The 16,859-nt window shown below is 39.7% G+C and overlaps 1 protein-coding gene and 1 pseudogene across 2 annotated transcripts; one reads left to right on the top strand and one right to left on the bottom strand.

Moving 5' to 3' along the window:
- Positions 1 to 1,252: 1,252 nt before the first annotated feature.
- On the top strand, positions 1,253 to 5,042 carry LOC138031843 (52 kDa repressor of the inhibitor of the protein kinase-like; annotated as a pseudogene).
- A 1,674-nt stretch (positions 5,043 to 6,716) lies between these two features.
- Positions 6,717 to 16,144, bottom strand: LOC138031759 (TNF receptor-associated factor 2-like). Of its 2 annotated transcripts, none has more exons than XM_068879384.1 (7): positions 15,845 to 16,144; positions 13,780 to 13,840; positions 13,391 to 13,495; positions 10,869 to 11,033; positions 10,207 to 10,284; positions 8,230 to 8,319; positions 6,717 to 7,887 (listed from the first exon to the last, which is right to left on the bottom strand). In XM_068879384.1, exons 1-7 carry the CDS (start codon positions 15,985 to 15,987, stop codon positions 6,823 to 6,825), a joined length of 1,707 nt encoding a protein of 568 aa, XP_068735485.1. In that variant the 5' UTR covers positions 15,988 to 16,144; the 3' UTR covers positions 6,717 to 6,822. The 2 variants fall into 2 exon arrangements, with proteins under 2 accessions (XP_068735485.1, XP_068735492.1); XM_068879391.1 differs by having other exon boundaries at positions 13,780 to 13,942; positions 15,845 to 15,981.
- Between the last annotated feature and the right edge of the window lie 715 nt (positions 16,145 to 16,859).

Below are 16,859 nucleotides of genomic sequence, written 5' to 3'. Positions count from 1 at the left end.
TATGGCTGACCATATGACGCTCTCTCATTGGTTCATTGAAATTTTGTCGCATGCGACAACGCTGCTTTCGCTAATGTTGTCGCTGTGATTAATCGCACGAATTCAAAACATTCGTGTGATTCATCGCGGCGACAAAATTCTACCGCAGTGACAATGATTTTCATAAAATTAACCGTGTCACACAAGGCGAATCGTTGCGGCGACTTGCCCCGCGACGTATCGCCTAGTGTGTCCCGGTCTTCAAAGCCAAGTCTCAACGTACAATCAGACTCCATTGAGCGAAAGTATTTTCATAATCTTGCCCCCCCCCCCTCCCCCCAAAAAAAAATCTTCGCACCTTTGTCAATTTTTCTCGCCAAAAATCGCTTTAAATAATTTAATTTGCATTATCTTATATATTTTTTCCTTGTTAATGGAGTCATTACTCCGAAACATCACAATGTGCAGCACATATTAATTGGAAAACACCTGAATTACCATCCATATTATCCTAGGCGGGGGCAGATGTAGTGACAACTATTACTAGTCATTAAATGTCCCACCACACAGCGACGGATTGATTTTAGTGGCAACCGGTATCATAAAGGTCATGGGTTATGAAAATCTTGTTTCCTTCCTGACTCTTTCAGGGATTCATGATGGTTCACGTTGTGTACAAACTTTGACTTTGACTTTGACACTTGTGTACAAACTACTTTCCAATGCTGAACGTCTTTAAAAACAGAAATAAAAAACGGTTTGTTACGTCAAACCTAAAAAGACCCGTGCCTTTAACTAGTTCGTTCGTGGGACCGGCCGTTTTCGATGACTTCGGTAACTTGTGCTGGCGGAAATAGCAAAATACTGTATGTAAAAACTTATTTTACTTTGAGGTAAAAGGCTCTTAAATGTTTTATTCCAGGGATTTCGTCAGTTAAATGTCGGCGCAGGCAAACGATTAAACTGACTGCATTGACTAAGTAAAGAGTGGGCCAGGGATAGAATATTACTGATTTGGAAAACGACAGCGATCAAGTGAAATCAAGGCCGAGTTCATACAGGGAGAGAACGCCCGAGAGCCCTGTAAAAAAATTTCAGCGGAATCAACAAGCACAAGACACACCACTTGATTTTCTTCTTTTTTTTTTCTTTTTGGGTTATTTTAGCAAATGTATACTGATACATACAAGCGATTATACTGATTGAATCATGAACTAACGCCGATAAACAAATAGATTCCATTCTGCCACTGGTCATATAATGCTGCAGGTATCAATGTTAAGACGAAGAGGAGGGGGGGGGGAAATATCGGAAAGTGGGAAATACCCCCATTCTCTCCTCAACTCTTAAACAACAGAAAAAATGCACACAAGCCGTCAGAAGAGTGCATGTATTACTAATGGTTTCAGCACGGTCTGAAATCTTCTGAAAATTACGTAGACAAAATGGAATCTAACTGTTTTGCTAAAGAAAGTTTCAAAACAAAAAGTGAAAAACACTGCAAGTGTCCCCCAGAAAGAGATTACATGCATTGGTCCTTTCAAGATTTCAATTTCTTTTATACTACATAGTAGTTGTAATTATGAAAATGTTTGCTTTACTTAAGTCAGGATGCTATTTATATATTTGACTTCTACATACAACACAGCTCTAGACAAATACAGATTGTCAAGGAAGGGTTCAGACCCTTGACTTAAAAAAATAAACTTTTAACGCTTCAGCCCTGCAAGCCACCAGATCCACGACTGGAGCTGGAACAAGACCCGCTTTCATTGGCACTGAAGATAAATTAGTTTATTTTTACATTCTTTTTGAGACGAATTCTACTGAACGGATTGTCACCTCAACTGAAACGCATCTTGGTTTGATACTGTTTTCATTCAGTTTCATTATTTCTATGAGTATCTACTAGTATTTATCCTTGAATTCGATGGCCACTTAAAATCACAAATGTCATTCGAGCATTTTCCTAACAAGCATTTAAAAATACTTACAAGTCCATCATTAATAAAGTAAAATATTATACAGTACTTGCCATTGTGTTGATGTTCATGTTAGGTACCTGACTTAGCTTTCGTAAAATGTCGGATGCCGAATAACAACTCATTGCTGCGAACACTGCAAACACTTTATTAAGTACCTACAATTTAATGCAGCTAAATATTGTCAATTTCCCCCACCCCCATAAGATTACATAAGGCAAGATATTTACTTAACGTGACACACTGAACCAAGCTATGTCACGCGTGACCAGTTGTTTTGAAATTTGAATTGAGTATTCAAATTGAACTTTGCTCCCGAGATTCTGATTCGCAGGCCCGTAGGAGGGAGGGTTCGAGGGGTTCGAACGAACCCCCCTTGAGGCCCAAGATTTTTTTTTTTTTTGCTGTTGCCGACCTAACCGAGCGCCGACTCTTGGATTGTCAGGATTGTCAGGATTGAGCTTGCGCTAGCCTATTCAAAATAAAGTATTTGTTGTTTTCACTGTTATGTTTTCGGAAAAAGCCTCTTATAACTCTTTGTACGACCAGATGGGAAGAGAGGTCTGAAGCGTACGAGCATTTTTATGAATCCTTCGAGTATGTCGTGTATGTTTTGGAAGTCATGACACATAATCTACACCACGACGACTGTCCAGCCCAGTTCTATGGATGCTGGAACACAGCCACTAAGAGGGATGCCTCTGGACTACTCCAAGCCATTACGAACTTTGAATTTGTCGTGACTTTTGTCATTGGATACCTCTACCTGTCGCACATGAGTGCTCTTACAACGAAGTTGCAACGGAAGAGCAATGACATTTTCAAGGCTTTCACGATGGTTTCGAGTATGTTCAAGTCGTACCAGGACATGCGCGCCGATATGGACGAGATGTATGATGATGCGTATGAGAAGGCAATGGCAATCGCAGCTAAGGTGGGAGTGGCGCCTACAGCTCCCAGAGTTGCTGGCAGGCAACGTAATCGCGCCAACGCTCCAGCTCCAACAGCAAAGGAGTATTATCGAATCAACGTGGCTGCTCCATGTCTTGACCACATCATTTTGCAGCTAGGAGAGCGCTTCGATGCTGTCACCGTCCAAGCCTCAAGGCTGCTTGCTTTGGTTCCTTCTGTAATGAACGAGAATCAAACGAAGTCGCAAGAGTTACAAGGGGTTGTGGATATGTACAGGGACGATCTTCCATCTCCACAGCTCTTCCCGGCAGAATTTCGGCGGTGGAGAATCAAGTATGCAGAGGAGGAACAGCTCCCGGCTCGTGTGCCACAGCGCTGAAGCAGTGCGACGAGGATGAATTTCCCAACATATTCACTCTTCGCGATGCGAAGGTTAAACACCTATATGCGATGCACGATGAAGGAGAACAGATTAGCGTCACTTGCACTTATGCATATCCATTACGACATGCAAATAGATCTTGAAGAAGTGGTGGAGCTTTTTGCTACCATGCATCCGCGAATCGTAGAGCTGTTAGTGTTATACCAATTATGCACTAGCTTTTTGTATAGTAGGGAATTAAGGGACTTACAATACTAGAGCGATCCAAACTGACGTTTGATTAAAAGCGCTTTTTTTTCCCTACCCCCACCCTAAGCTAAACGTTTTTCGTCAGACAAATGGATACAAATCCCTCTTGAAATACTCCAGCTACGAGCCTGCCTTAATATATCAAAAATATTCGTTTTATTATAAAATAAACGGTGTTTGAAAAGTGAAAACTATTTCGAAGGTTTGATGGATTATTGTTCAATTATTGTGCATTTTTCAGATTTTTCGTAGCAACTTTCAGAAAAATCTTCAAGATTCCATTCAAATCTCGGAATTCGAATGTTCATTGCAGTCTTGTGGATACTGGTCACGCGTGACATAGCTTGGCTGTAAAAACCGTAAATGTACAATTGCTAAGAAGAGCTTAAAAGATAAAATAAATTCATATTTACATTATTCAATTATCATTAAAATTATTAAAAATACCGCTAAAAATTAAGGTTAAATTATACATGACGAACCTTTCTTAAAAATTCATTTGAGCATGCTACGGTGAATATTGTGCCCCTGAGTACATTTTATCTAGTTCCTGCAAAGTAAGGTAATGACCTAAAACACCATTGTTAAAACTTTGGTTGTATACTTCAATAGCTGGTTGTCTTAATTTCCTTATTTACACATTCAAGCGATTTTTTTTTTGTTTGTTTTTTAATTTCTTTTTCTTTTTTTCTTTTTTTTTCTTTTTTTATGCATTATTTACTTATCATGTAGAACGTGTTTGTCCTACAACTCATTTAAAATGTTTTCATGTCACTAATCACTTGCTTGTTTTAGTCTAATTAACAATTATTCCATAAGCGCGCGTTGGATATGAGATGGTAAATAGCCAACGAGGCGCGTAGCGCCGAGTTGGCTATTACCAGTCTCATATCCAACAAGCGCGAATGGAATAATTGTTTTATTAAATTCCTTCAACTCCAAAAATTTGAAAGTACGAAATACGAGCGGAAAAAGCGAGCAAATCCGAGCGAAATCGAAAAAAACTTGATGAGAACTGATGCGATGCTGTGTAATACCTTGTTGTCAGACACACGCAGGCTCATCACAAAAACATTTCTTGCCTTTTCGCGTACTTCTAAACGTCGGAATTGATCCAAACTTTCCACAAAAAAAGTTTTTTTTCTCCTTTTTGGCTTTATTCAAAGAGAAATTTGGCATTCCGACGAAAACATTTTTAGTTTAGCAACGCTTAACGCAATCATTTACCATATAAGGTCAAACCAAGGTATCTGAGCTGATAACCGAGATTGAGTGAACCAATCAGAGCACGCGAAATGCATTATCCGAGGTTGAGAATTTAATAATGTCGTTTATTCTTTAAATCTCGATTTTTCATTGTGTCTCCCAGATAGTGGGCGCGCTACGATTAGGTAATTTAGCGGGCAGTATTCTACAGTACGGCTCGCTAAATTTTAAATTCTCATGGAACATTTTCTATCAAGTTTTTCATGTTGTTTATGTGAAATAAACTTGTAAAACTGTTTGAATCTAGCAAACAACATTTTTAAAAAGCCAATACGATTTGATCATTTTTCATATTTTACGGATGCCAATCAATTGTGGCAGCTGAACGTTCCGCTTGACTACAACTAATTTTGTTTCCCGCGCGCCTGATTACCTCAATATCTTTTTAATCCGTATGTAAGTTGCGGTACTTACAGTAGGAACTTCTAGCTCGGTTAGCAAGACATATTTACATAAACGTTGTAGAGTTAGCGGCGTAATGAGAGCACTCTTTTTCCATCAATGAGACCAAAGATCGTCTCCCACACTTATACGATATGTGGGTTGAATTTTTTTGCCATTGGTTCTCTCGGCACCAGGGTTTTTTTTTTCTTTTGATGCTCCACATTTTCCCCTGTCGTCAAGCCCCAAGACTCCATTTCACCTGCTTTACGGTCATTTGAATTGGATTGATTTACAGCACTTCTACTCAGCTAAATAACCTAATCAATACATTGGTTGGCCGTTGAGTTAAGTGAAGATTTTGTTGTCCAGATTTGCTTCAGAGCCATGCCGTGATCATAGATATCTTCATTTTGATGTAGACATCAATCCCCTGACATGTGGGCAAACGAAAAAAGGCTTAACTCCTCCTCAGACCTCTGTGGCCTATGAGCGCCTCTCTTTTGCTCAAAAACTGTAGAAGCATTTCATCTACTCCTCGTGGGCGTTTCCTCTAAACACTATTCCTTATAATCCTTCTTCCTTTTCTTATCATTTTGATATTCTTATATCAGTATATACATTTCTTTTTGTTATTATTATCTTATTTTCTTTTTTCATATGTTCCTTTTGTTGTATTTATCTTCTTTTTTTTACTGCAACCTCAAGCAATAGATATGAGAGACTTTAAGCAAAGACGACGGGTATGGCAACGACAACGCCACAAAGAAACAATAGGACTGATGAACAAAGGGAAAATACTCGTGCTGCATGTGCGCAGCACGAATTTTCGTGCATTTCGTTGCCATACTCATAATACAACAACGTAAAATCACCAAATCTTATGTTTTGAAGACAACGTGAGCATACAACAATAAATCATTCATTTTCAATTTTTACTTAAGACCGTTCGTACACATGCAGTCACAAGATATTTCGCCTGTATTGTACATGATGAACAAAACAATACTTGCGATAGCGCTAAGTTATATTTTGGAGTGACGTTTTCGTTGACGCCGTTGTCCTAGCTTAAAGTTCCTATCGTTCTGCCTTAGTTTTGCTTTACTTTTAATAATGCAGCCGGCTTTCCAGGAGGGAAACGCCCTCTGATTGTGAGATCAGTACATTTATCTGCCACCGTAAACATCATATGATTTTGGACCTTTAAACTGCTCTCACGATTGACTTATAATTACTGACTGGCAATATAAATTTACCAGCCGATCAGATAGCTAAGTGGGATCAACATCGGACGACTTGGGTACTCGGTTGTTGCCCAGTCTAAAGAACACTCAGTGTATTTTTAATAACTGAGGATCAACTGGTGCCTTTCAAATGGCATATCCAACTTGTGGAGTTTCTAATTTCCTCGGAAAAGGACGACAATGACTCGTTTGTTCCAGCTTACCTCACATCATTGTTCATGGCCCAAGCCATAGGACATCCAACGATCCAACATTCTTTGCAAAGAGTAACGCACGGAGTCTCAGTAAAACCGAAATGCAACATTAATTCCAACAGCATTATTTTCAAGCTCGAAATAGGTGAAAATTTATTTTTTGATAGCTAATTTTTTGATTTACCAATTCAGTATGATCGATGCTTGACTTGATTTTCACTTTCACTCTACTTTTACAAATCCGAGGTATCCACGATGACTTTCAAAAACATGGTGTCGTCACGCACATATGCATGATTATTCAGTTCCGCGATGGAACAGAACATGGGGCAACCGCTGGCGATGTTTGTTTCCCTTCTTGGTCTCTGGAAGGATGAGCTGCTTGGATCAGGTCTGAAGGCATCAATCACGTGTTCCACATTGTCTTGATCCAACAGCATGAAGGTCACCTTCTGTCTGAATGGCCAGCGTAGCAACGCATCGTATTGTCCGCGCATGACAACAAAGAACACCGATATGTGTGAGCCTCGCCCCATGCCGTCTCCATTCAAATAGATGCGTGCGCACATTTTGTATCCATAGCGACTGGTGAAGAAGCACGGGCTGTAGAAAGACACTTGTTGGCCACTCACGGCTTCGTTTCGTTTTCGCGCAAATTCAGTAATCTTCCACGTCAACTGGCCGTCGTAGCTTGAAAACTCTTGCTGTCGCACGTACTCTTCTAGATCAGCAAGGGTGACGTTCCTCAGAGCCAGTGTGTGCTCAATGGACTCCATCCTTCTCTCTGTCCTCCGTGTAGTCTCCTCCACAGTATCAAGCTGTCTCCTAAGATTGGCAGCTTCTCGACTTGTTTCCATCGCGGTGCGATTGTTTTCCACCATCAGTACTTCGTGGTCTGCAGTTTTGTTCTCTAGATTTATCACTCTTCTTGTGATATCAGCACTGATTGAGCTACCTTCACCATCAGGAACACGTTGAGCAGATGCTCCACCGGACCCAGCTGATATATTCGCTGTCGCCATCTTTCTCTCCAACGATGTAATCCTCTCACTGTGTTCAAGCAATTTTTCCTGTAGATTTCTTCTTACCTCTGAATGTACTTGAATCTGGTTAAGGATATCTTGGATAACATTGTCGTAGTTCGCAAATATTTGTTGTCTCCTGGACACATTCCTCGGATCAGATCTCAGGACAGATTCCATTTCTCCGCTCACGCGAAGAGCAAACTGGAGAACGAGAACGTTGTGATGAATGTTCTCGTTTATCAAATGTTCTTTCTTCTCCTTTTGGCTGAGGACCTTTAAAGCAAAACACTCGTTTATATTGGGCGCGCAATTGTACGCAATACATCGACCTACATCGTACTTGAAATCAGACGCGGAACACGTGAAACTTTGCCCTGACAAGGTGGATTATAACTTAAGAAGGAAATATAACAAGTTGAGCGTGTATTGAGTTTTGCAAGGTATTCATCAATGAGAGTAAGTCAAATTGAATATTTCGTAAACAGGTGTTGATGTCATGTCATTATGGGCTTCGCAGAAATAATTTTCTGCTCATAAATTTTATAACCAACACCACTTTTTCTTTTACCAAAATTTATCCAGTTATTGTGTTTAAAAATAGGATGTCAAGCTTACCTCTGTCTTGGAGCAACCTATCTGAGAAAATGGACACGGACCTTGTATTCCCTCGCAATCTCCCATGATAGGATTTTGATGATCTGCCAGCTGTAAGGTTATAAGAAAATGTTTTGCTACTTCTAACCAATTCACTTAAATTGATCGCCACTGTCGCTTTCCTTTCTCTTCAGGAGCGCTTCCTCCCACTAATAGTCCAACTTCCTAAGACCCACCCAACCACCTCACCCTTAACCCCGTCCTTAAACGAAAGTCTTAGCATTTTCTCTTTAACTAAAGTGCTACCATGACCAAAAAAAAAATTTTTCGTTTTCTTTGGATTTGAAAACTATGTTAACTAAGCACTAAGTGATCTGTTTATTTTAACTAGAATTTTCCTATTTAAGGTGGCTCAAACCGGTTTCAGTAATTTGGAGGGGTTGTGTTATTAGAGATATTAACTCTAAAAGACTGTTTCACTTAATGGCAATGTTATGGTACCGTATGAAACTACAATAACTGTTTAACAAGATGCACATATTAATGTGACGTAAACATTACCATCGCAACAAAAGAACTATCTAAAAACGCCCTATGTTTTGTTGAAGCACTTATATCTCAAAATCGAACTCGGTGACCCCCATTATTTATTGGTGAAAAATGGTAAGCAGGATAAGACGAAACTCTCTGCAAAGTTAAAAAAATTCTCTGGAACGGATTCAGAGCCACCTTAAAATTTGTCAGTTGTGAAGGTGGCTATGAATCTGCTCCAGATACATTTTTTAAAACTTGAAAGTTTTATCCTAGGGTGCTAATCACTCTCCAGCAATAACAAATGGGGTTCACCGAGTTCGTTTTTGAGATATAAGTGCTTAAAAACAAAATATAGGCTGTTTTTAGATGGCTCTTTTGTTGCCATGGTAACCTATTACGTCACATAGATGATTGCAACTTGTTATGCATTAATTGGTTTTTCATATGGCATCATAGCATTACCATTAAGTGAAACGATTGGGTAGATTCAATCCTTCCAAATAGCAGAGTTTGTAGAATCAAAGTGTTAAAACTGGTTCGAGCCACCTTGATGATCCGTCGTTACTACCTTTAAAATCTTCAGAGAGCTCGATCGAGCAAAAAATGACGTCAATGAGTTACTTGTTTAAGAATGCAATGCGTTTGTTCGCAGCTGAATTTATTTGCAGCACGGGAGTTTCGGGCACTCGTGCTTGGCATATATAATAAGCTACATTTACATTCTTAAGATATTGAGTAAATGACTTAACTTTTCCCTAGATCCAACCCTATGAGGTCCAATCGGTCAGTTTTGAACGTGGGTAATGGCGGACCGTGAAGTCCAAAACTCGGTACACTCAAAGTAAACAGCCTTTGGATAAAAATCAAAGCTCAAATTTTTTGCCAGTCAAGTGTTTGCTTCTGGCAAGTGTTTTTTAATCGTAGTAGGACTTAAAGATGCTTTCAACTGATCATGAGCAAGAAACGAGAAGGGCCGCGTAGCATTTATATTTGAATGAAGATGGCACTTAACAATTACACTGTTATGGATATCTCTGTTACAACTGTTTAGCCGAACATGACACAGGTAGGGCAGTGCAATGCACAGGGCTTTTCCTTGGGAGACAACTGATTTAAAGACTTGGTTGGCCAATTTAGCGGCTCTACCCCACTAAGGTGCGGGATTGCAGAAACCACCTTGCATCTCATTTGCACCTCATTAAAAAGCAAAAGAGCACATTGTATCCTGCCTCGTTCCGTTAAAAACTGAAATCATTTTTCGCAATCCCGCACCTCACTCCCTTCGGACTCGGTTAATAAGATGTATTTCAACCCAAGCTGTTTACAAAAGGTAAGGTAGTTCTGGTTTACGGACAAAATGTTGGTGAAAGTATTTGTAAGAGAGGCCTAGTCACAACACTACAACTAAACGATGAATAGCAAACTGCCCTACTTTGCATGAGTGAAAGTCTCAGGTCAGCTCACCTTTCCACGAGGAATTCTTGCTTTATTACACTTATCGCAATCAACTGGAAAAACAGGACATTCGTTGTCCTGGTGATCCTACAAGAAAGGAATGACAAAGAGCACTGTGTAAATAGCGACGCATACTTGTGTAATTAATGAAATGTACTTTCGAGAAATGGTAAATGAAAAGTAAAGAAGTAGTTGTCCGGTCTCCACTGCATATGTAGCTCGTTCCACACTGCTGAACGTTTTTTTTTTTCTTTAGCCACTCTTCTCTGAAATTAATTTTTAATGCAAGATTCATTCATTCATTCATTCGCACGTTCATTCATTCATTCATTCATTCATTCGTCTGGATTCATTCATTTGTATTCAGTTTGAGGCCGCCTATGCGACTATGATATACAAAAAAGAGAGACCACTAAAACGTGAGTTAAGTCATCAGCTCTGTTCTAACATTGTGTGGGTTTGCAACCGTCCAATAACGATTTTGTCAAATTGCAAAAGCATTGCCACAACGATTTTCTCCATGAAATTATGGAAACTCTGAAGCTTACTACTGTTTAATATTATTAACCCAAAGCAATATGGCGAAGATAAACATGGTTAATCACCGCACTGTCCGGCACGAGTTTTTTAAAAAGGTCGTACGCAACGCGTATTTATAATAGATAACATACCTTCATCTTTCGAGAGACTACTGGAGAATGACAGAACTCACAGGACACTAGCCGAAAGTCGCATTCGATTTCCAGGTGCTCAGGAAGCAGAGCTTTTTCGCCCGTCCAATCACACTCAGGATGTACACATGGAACTTTTAAGTATTTGCAGCCACTGGTGTGACCCTGAAAAATAAGCACGAAATGCATGTAAGATAACAAACGTGCGTTAATATCAGCCCAAAACGGGGCACAAAAAAACTACTGAATCTGATGAGGAGGGTAAATTGAAAACTTGAAGGGAATGATGACATTTTTCATCTTTCCACACTGATCCAAAGCTATGGCTGACCGCCTCAACCGTATAGTGAGAATGGTTACACCATAGGCAACGCCTGCTATCGTAACAACGATCTGTCTACCAATAGCTGGAGCAGATTATCTGAAGACAGACAGACAGACATACAATACTGATCCAAACTTCAAACAACCTCCAATACCCTTTTCTTATGCAGAGGTTCCTATTGTCAACTAGTTGATACCCGTTCGCATATTTTACAGCTCTCGTCATTTTGCTGCCTGTGTGTTCATTTCCTATGCCCACCTAAGGAGCGAACGTTCTGAAATCATTGGCGGTTGGCAATAAAATCTGAACAGTGCACTAAGTCATGCTCTAAGTCATGTCTCCCAATTAAATAGTTCACAATGACCATGTTTTATTATTTTTGTATATCAAGTATTCAGTAAAAAGATTATGACACAGAGTATATCAAATTTTCATATATTTAGGAGCAGGCGTAGCTCCGTTGGTTAGTGCATGACTTTCAGAGCACGAGGTCCCCAGTTCGATCCTCGGCGATTCCAACGTCTGCCGACTTTCCTCTGATCCATGTAGCTATAGCTTTAACTACCCGTAAAACGGAGCACTGACAGAGGGAGGGAGGGGGGTAAAGGGCGCACCGTCGGCTTCCATCGATACCAGCCTCGTAGCTGAAGGAAGTACCGACGTCAAATAAAGTGACTTTACTTTTACCTTTTATTTGAACAAAGGAAATTGAAATACATGAGACATAACCCCAGTTATTAGGATTAATAACTAGGATTAACCCTGCTACCCTTAAGCTGAGACAAGTCAAGCCTACATTTCCGATTTGTAATACTGAGCGTTTTAAAAATGCTTTTATTAACAGACTTAGTTTTCATTACAATTTAGCTTTAGTAATTAATGTATATTTCGCGCTTTTTAAGTATTTAATAGTTACAATCAATGTAACACTTGATATGTATTTTATCAGTGAAATAAAGACTACTACTACTACTACTACTGGAGATCATGACAGTTAAGCACCAACCTAAGCAGATGCCAAGAGCCAGGAATGAACGGAGCTATAACGCATGACCATGCGATTGCGCAGCACTGGTCTATCAACTGAGCTATTGGGCCAACTACTACACTGGATTTTCTTCCAGGCTTTCTTCGCAACAGCTGAAGTTGCAGCCTGACTGATTTTGAGATGGTCTCCGACTATGACGTGTCAACACTGTTGCAACAACCTCTCTTTTTTTAGCGACTTTGTCGTTTTCGACTGGGCGCATTACACTCGATTTGAGCCTGAAAACGTTCTTGCAGTGTGAAACCGGGGCCACCTAATTGATAAAAACCAATCAGAAGGCAGAACTGAAACAATAGATTCCAGCATTTTCAGATCAGTCCAATGAATCAAATGTCCGGTGTACAAAACAACGAAATCGCAACTTGTTCGTTGACCGGTGATGCTGTAGTGACTGTGGGGTTGGTTACTGTCAATTATCTAGGTAGCCCCGATTTCAGTGAACGCATTGTAACATAGTTGCGTGGTATACTTACTAATTTACTATCGTTAATGTTAAAAAAGGTCCCTAAGTATTTCAGTTAATTGTCCTGTCAGACCACAGTTTTACATTTCTTTTACCTTTATTTATGCTTCTCAGAAAAACAAATAAGGAAAATAAAGACGTTCTTAAGTGACTCTCAGCTTGGGTAACGGTATGTCCTTAGTAAGTTCTTAAAATTCTGGTCAATCTCAGCCTGACCGTTCCTAGAAAAAAGGTTCTTATAAGAAAGAGTGTAGATGTCTATGTTAGGTGTCTAGTAAGCTCCAATCACTTTCGAGTATAAAATAAAGTGTATGGATGTAAGTATGTAATAGTGTTGTTGAAATACCATCATCATTTTGCCAACAATCAGAGTTAGAATGTGGAGCAAGCGCTAAAAGCTTGAGAGCAGGGGAAGAGCGAGACAGAGCTGGTGCTAACCAGTCCCCCTCCATTTCAGCACTCACTCTGCCTCCCTGTTTCCCTCTCCTTTTAGCGCTTGCTACGCAGGCCAATCATCAGAGTAGGAAAAGCACAGGGAAAGGAGGCTGGGGAAAGTCTGAACACTTCCGGCAAGACTAAAGAACCAACGAATCTATGGTGATTTGGATTGGATACGTGTCTAAACGCCCTAGCTACAGCACTGAGATTAAAGGATTACTTGTCTCAAGTCCGTCCTCACTAAGTACCTCTAAATGCCTGACTTCTCCTTTCCAGGTACATCCATCATCTGTAAAAGTGCAGAATACGACAATAGCTTCCACTTCACGACGCATAAATTTGTCTGCAAAAACCTACAAAGACAATAATATTTTAAACTGAAAGTTAAAAGTCAAAAGTTAGCATAAAAATCTGACAAATTTTGATTAAGGCCAATCCTACGGCAGCTTATATCTTCCTCGGTCAGAGAAATACTTTGATACTCGTAATATGTCCGCGCGTATTATATCTCAAACCATCGAATGAGAGGCATGTATTTGTTCTTTTCCCTCTAATTCTCTATCGCCGAATAGTTTTCATTTCCAAAGATTGATACCTCGCTAATCTACATCGAATTTTATAGGAAAAAATTCCAGACCTCATTTCCACGAAGTTGCTGTTTATCAACACGGCAAACCATCACCATTAAAACTTGGTCCCTAGAAAAAAAACATGAAACATAATTTCACTTATACATGTGGCTCATGCCAAATTTCATATTCGATGAAGTCCAAGTTCTTCTTCACAGATGATGGATGTACCTGGAAAGGAGAAGTCAGACATTTAGAGGTACTTCTTAAATCAAAAAGTAAGTCTCCCAAAAATATAATAAGTCTCTGTATACGCTGAGACTATCCCTTTCTTCCAAAGGAGTGCCTTACCAATTATTAGGCAATATCGTGTAGCGATATAAAATTAAGTTTTTAAGTACTGTAGTTTAATGAACTTTATTAAGAAACGGTCCAGATAAGAACGATAGCAACAACGGCAACGAACATGTTGGAATTCAATTGTTATGCAAAAAGGTGATAACTTTTCTATTGTCTGTACTTACTTCTGATTGGCTTAAACAGCAAACGGTTAACAAAACTTCATAAAGCAGTATTATATTCATCCTTACTTTCCAACCATCTTCCATCTTTCATCTGGTCTCAGTTTAAATGAATTCCACAGAAATCGTATGTGGGGAACATGTAAAATTGTAAACGTTTCTTGGCTTTTGTTTTCAACTCTTGTGATTGGTCAAAATCTTTTAACACAAAAAAACACCCTTTCAAAGTGGGCTGTAAATGAATTTTATTGCGTTAACTGCCTTCCTGTAGGTTTATGCATTCTCTGTGTAAAAATGATAACATTCCTATGTGGGGAAAGCCCCGTTGCCGCATAACAAAGGAAATTGCTATCCACCTTACACGGATCATTACTTAATTTGTTTACTTTACTGTTTACCCATCATCCCTCTTTCAAGGCTTGAAATAATTTCCCGGCTGGCGCCGGTCAAGCTGTCCGGTCAATCTGTTTTTGCTCGGACAAGACCCGATTTTGTCCGGACAAATATGCTCAACTGAAGCTACGATACTCGCAGTTATTAATGCAATTTTAGTAATTGCGTTGAGAAACCAGAAAACTTCAGGACTTCAACAGGGTTTGAACCCGTGACCTCGCGATGCCGGTGCGACGCTCTAACCAACTAAGCTATGAAGGCACTGATGGTGGGAGCTGGTCATTTGTGGCTTCATATGTGATGAATAAATCAATGAACCAAATGATATATGAAATGCATCCTCACAATCAGTACAGGAAGCGTGGAACGCACGGCACAGCCACGATGTTTGGTAAAATCGAAAAAGCACTTGTAATATTACACTTGTGCTTTCCACTATCACTGCCTATCGCTTCTACGATTCAATTTTAAATTTTACTTTAGTCAAGGGTGGTCTGTTCGTATCTTTCTCTTGCTTTCTATTTCTCTTTCTTTTTTTCTTTCATGAACGCGAAGATGAAACCTAATTTAGAACTACTAGCTTTAACTGAAATTTTCCTTTGAAGAGTAAACGACCGGACAAAATCTCCGGTCATCCAAGGATTTGACCGGGCAAAACCTATTTTTGAGCCGACATTGTCCGTTGACCGGCCGTTATTTCAAGCCCCGATCTGTTTAAGCATCTTGTATAGTCTTCCGACTCCATGTATGTATTAAAAGCCAAAGCTCCCCTAGCATACTCCGTGCCCCGAAACATTTTACCATTCTACTCGAGGAGTAGAGAATTTGACCTTTGCCTAAGCCGGGTGGGGAAAGCAAACTGGAAAAGTGGTGTTTCAATTTTTCGCGGTTCCCAAGTCCGGCGCTCAACGCAGTTTCTTGCACGAAACGGTGGAATATAATGGAACGATCGACCACAACTCGCAGGCAATATTCCTCACATGAACGTCGTCCCGCTACGCACGCGCATTTGGTAGTTTTCAGTAACATAGCATTTGCGTTCTAAAGGAAAAGATCTCATGGATATACCCACCACGAGTCCCCTAGGTTAAACTCTCATTTTACAGATTTCAGTGATTAGGTTTAAACTTTCGTTTATCTTATTACTATAGCAATATTTAGTTGTGTATATCCATGAGATCCTTGCCGCCGTTCTAAAAGATAAAACATTTATTCTCACATTAAATTTCCTAAGCAGGAAGAGCAATAAAAGTGTCCACAACTTGTCTGCATGGCATCTCGTAAAAGCAGTTGACAGTAGGAACAGAAGTATTTTGCGTCGATTTTTGACTTGTCATGATTTGCCAATTGATAGCCTGGCATATGGATATCGTTTTTTCCTCCCCTCCAGTGATCTCAGCTTGTAATATCAATACCACATCAAAAGGTCATAAAACTTTGTGTAGGTGGACGTTCCAACTGCACAAGTCAACTCCTCTGACTTTCTCTGCCGTCTGGAAATCACTTTCGACCTGGTTAGCTGAAGAATCAAAAAACCCGAATTGAGTTACACCATAGAAAAACAAGTTGGGGGGGCGGGAGGAGAGGAGGGAAAAAATTGACGCATTAATTAGTATAAGTATAAAACATTGAGATTTTACCTAGACTGTTTCAAACTCTAGTTGAACTCATTTCGCTCTCTTCGCACCAATTACATTAACTCAAATACTTAGGAACGTTTTTTAATATTCATGTGGTCTTCTTATTGCGTGATACACTGAAGAACAACTCAGTTTGCAGTCGAACTTAGTAGACCACACAAGAACAAGTTAAGAAGTCTAAGAACGTTTTCATCCTCAACTGAATCGCAAAAATAAAAAATTAAGAAAGTTCAGCCTCAGCCTAGACGTTCTTAGAAAAAAAAAAAGAGTGTGTATACATGTTGGTCAAATTACCTCTATGAACTCGTTTAACTCTCGAACAGATTTTCAGTTAACTTCAACCCCATAGTAATGTGACACTCTTCCAACAAAAAAAGGATTTCTGTTCGCGTAGGAGGAAAATATGATACACTAATTCTCTACTCGTCTCTCCCCCTGCCAATCGACTCTTTCTAAACCTTGCAACTGTTTATTTATTTTTCTTTTTTAGATGGCTTCTGATTTTCTTTTTGTTTGTTTGTTTACTTCGGCCGACCGACCTAAAATTAGGAAACGCATTCGACGGTAAACGGCGACAAAAAAGGGGACGACTTA

This window comes from Montipora capricornis, chromosome 2 (assembly GCF_036669925.1).
Source record: "Montipora capricornis isolate CH-2021 chromosome 2, ASM3666992v2, whole genome shotgun sequence".
Taxonomy (NCBI): Eukaryota; Metazoa; Cnidaria; class Anthozoa; order Scleractinia; family Acroporidae; genus Montipora; species Montipora capricornis.
This window is presented reverse-complemented; position numbering and strand designations above follow the sequence as displayed.

Coding starts and splice junctions, on each gene's coding strand:
- LOC138031759 (XM_068879384.1), bottom strand. CDS start 15,987: ATGCCAGGCTATCAATTGGCAAATCATGACAAGTCAAAAATCGACGCA. Junction 8,320..10,206: donor CAAGAATTCCTCGTGGAAAG/GTGAGCTGACCT, acceptor ATAACCTTACAG/CTGGCAGATCATCAAAATCC. Junction 7,888..8,229: donor TAGGTTGCTCCAAGACAGAG/GTAAGCTTGACA, acceptor TTTGCTTTAAAG/GTCCTCAGCCAAAAGGAGAA.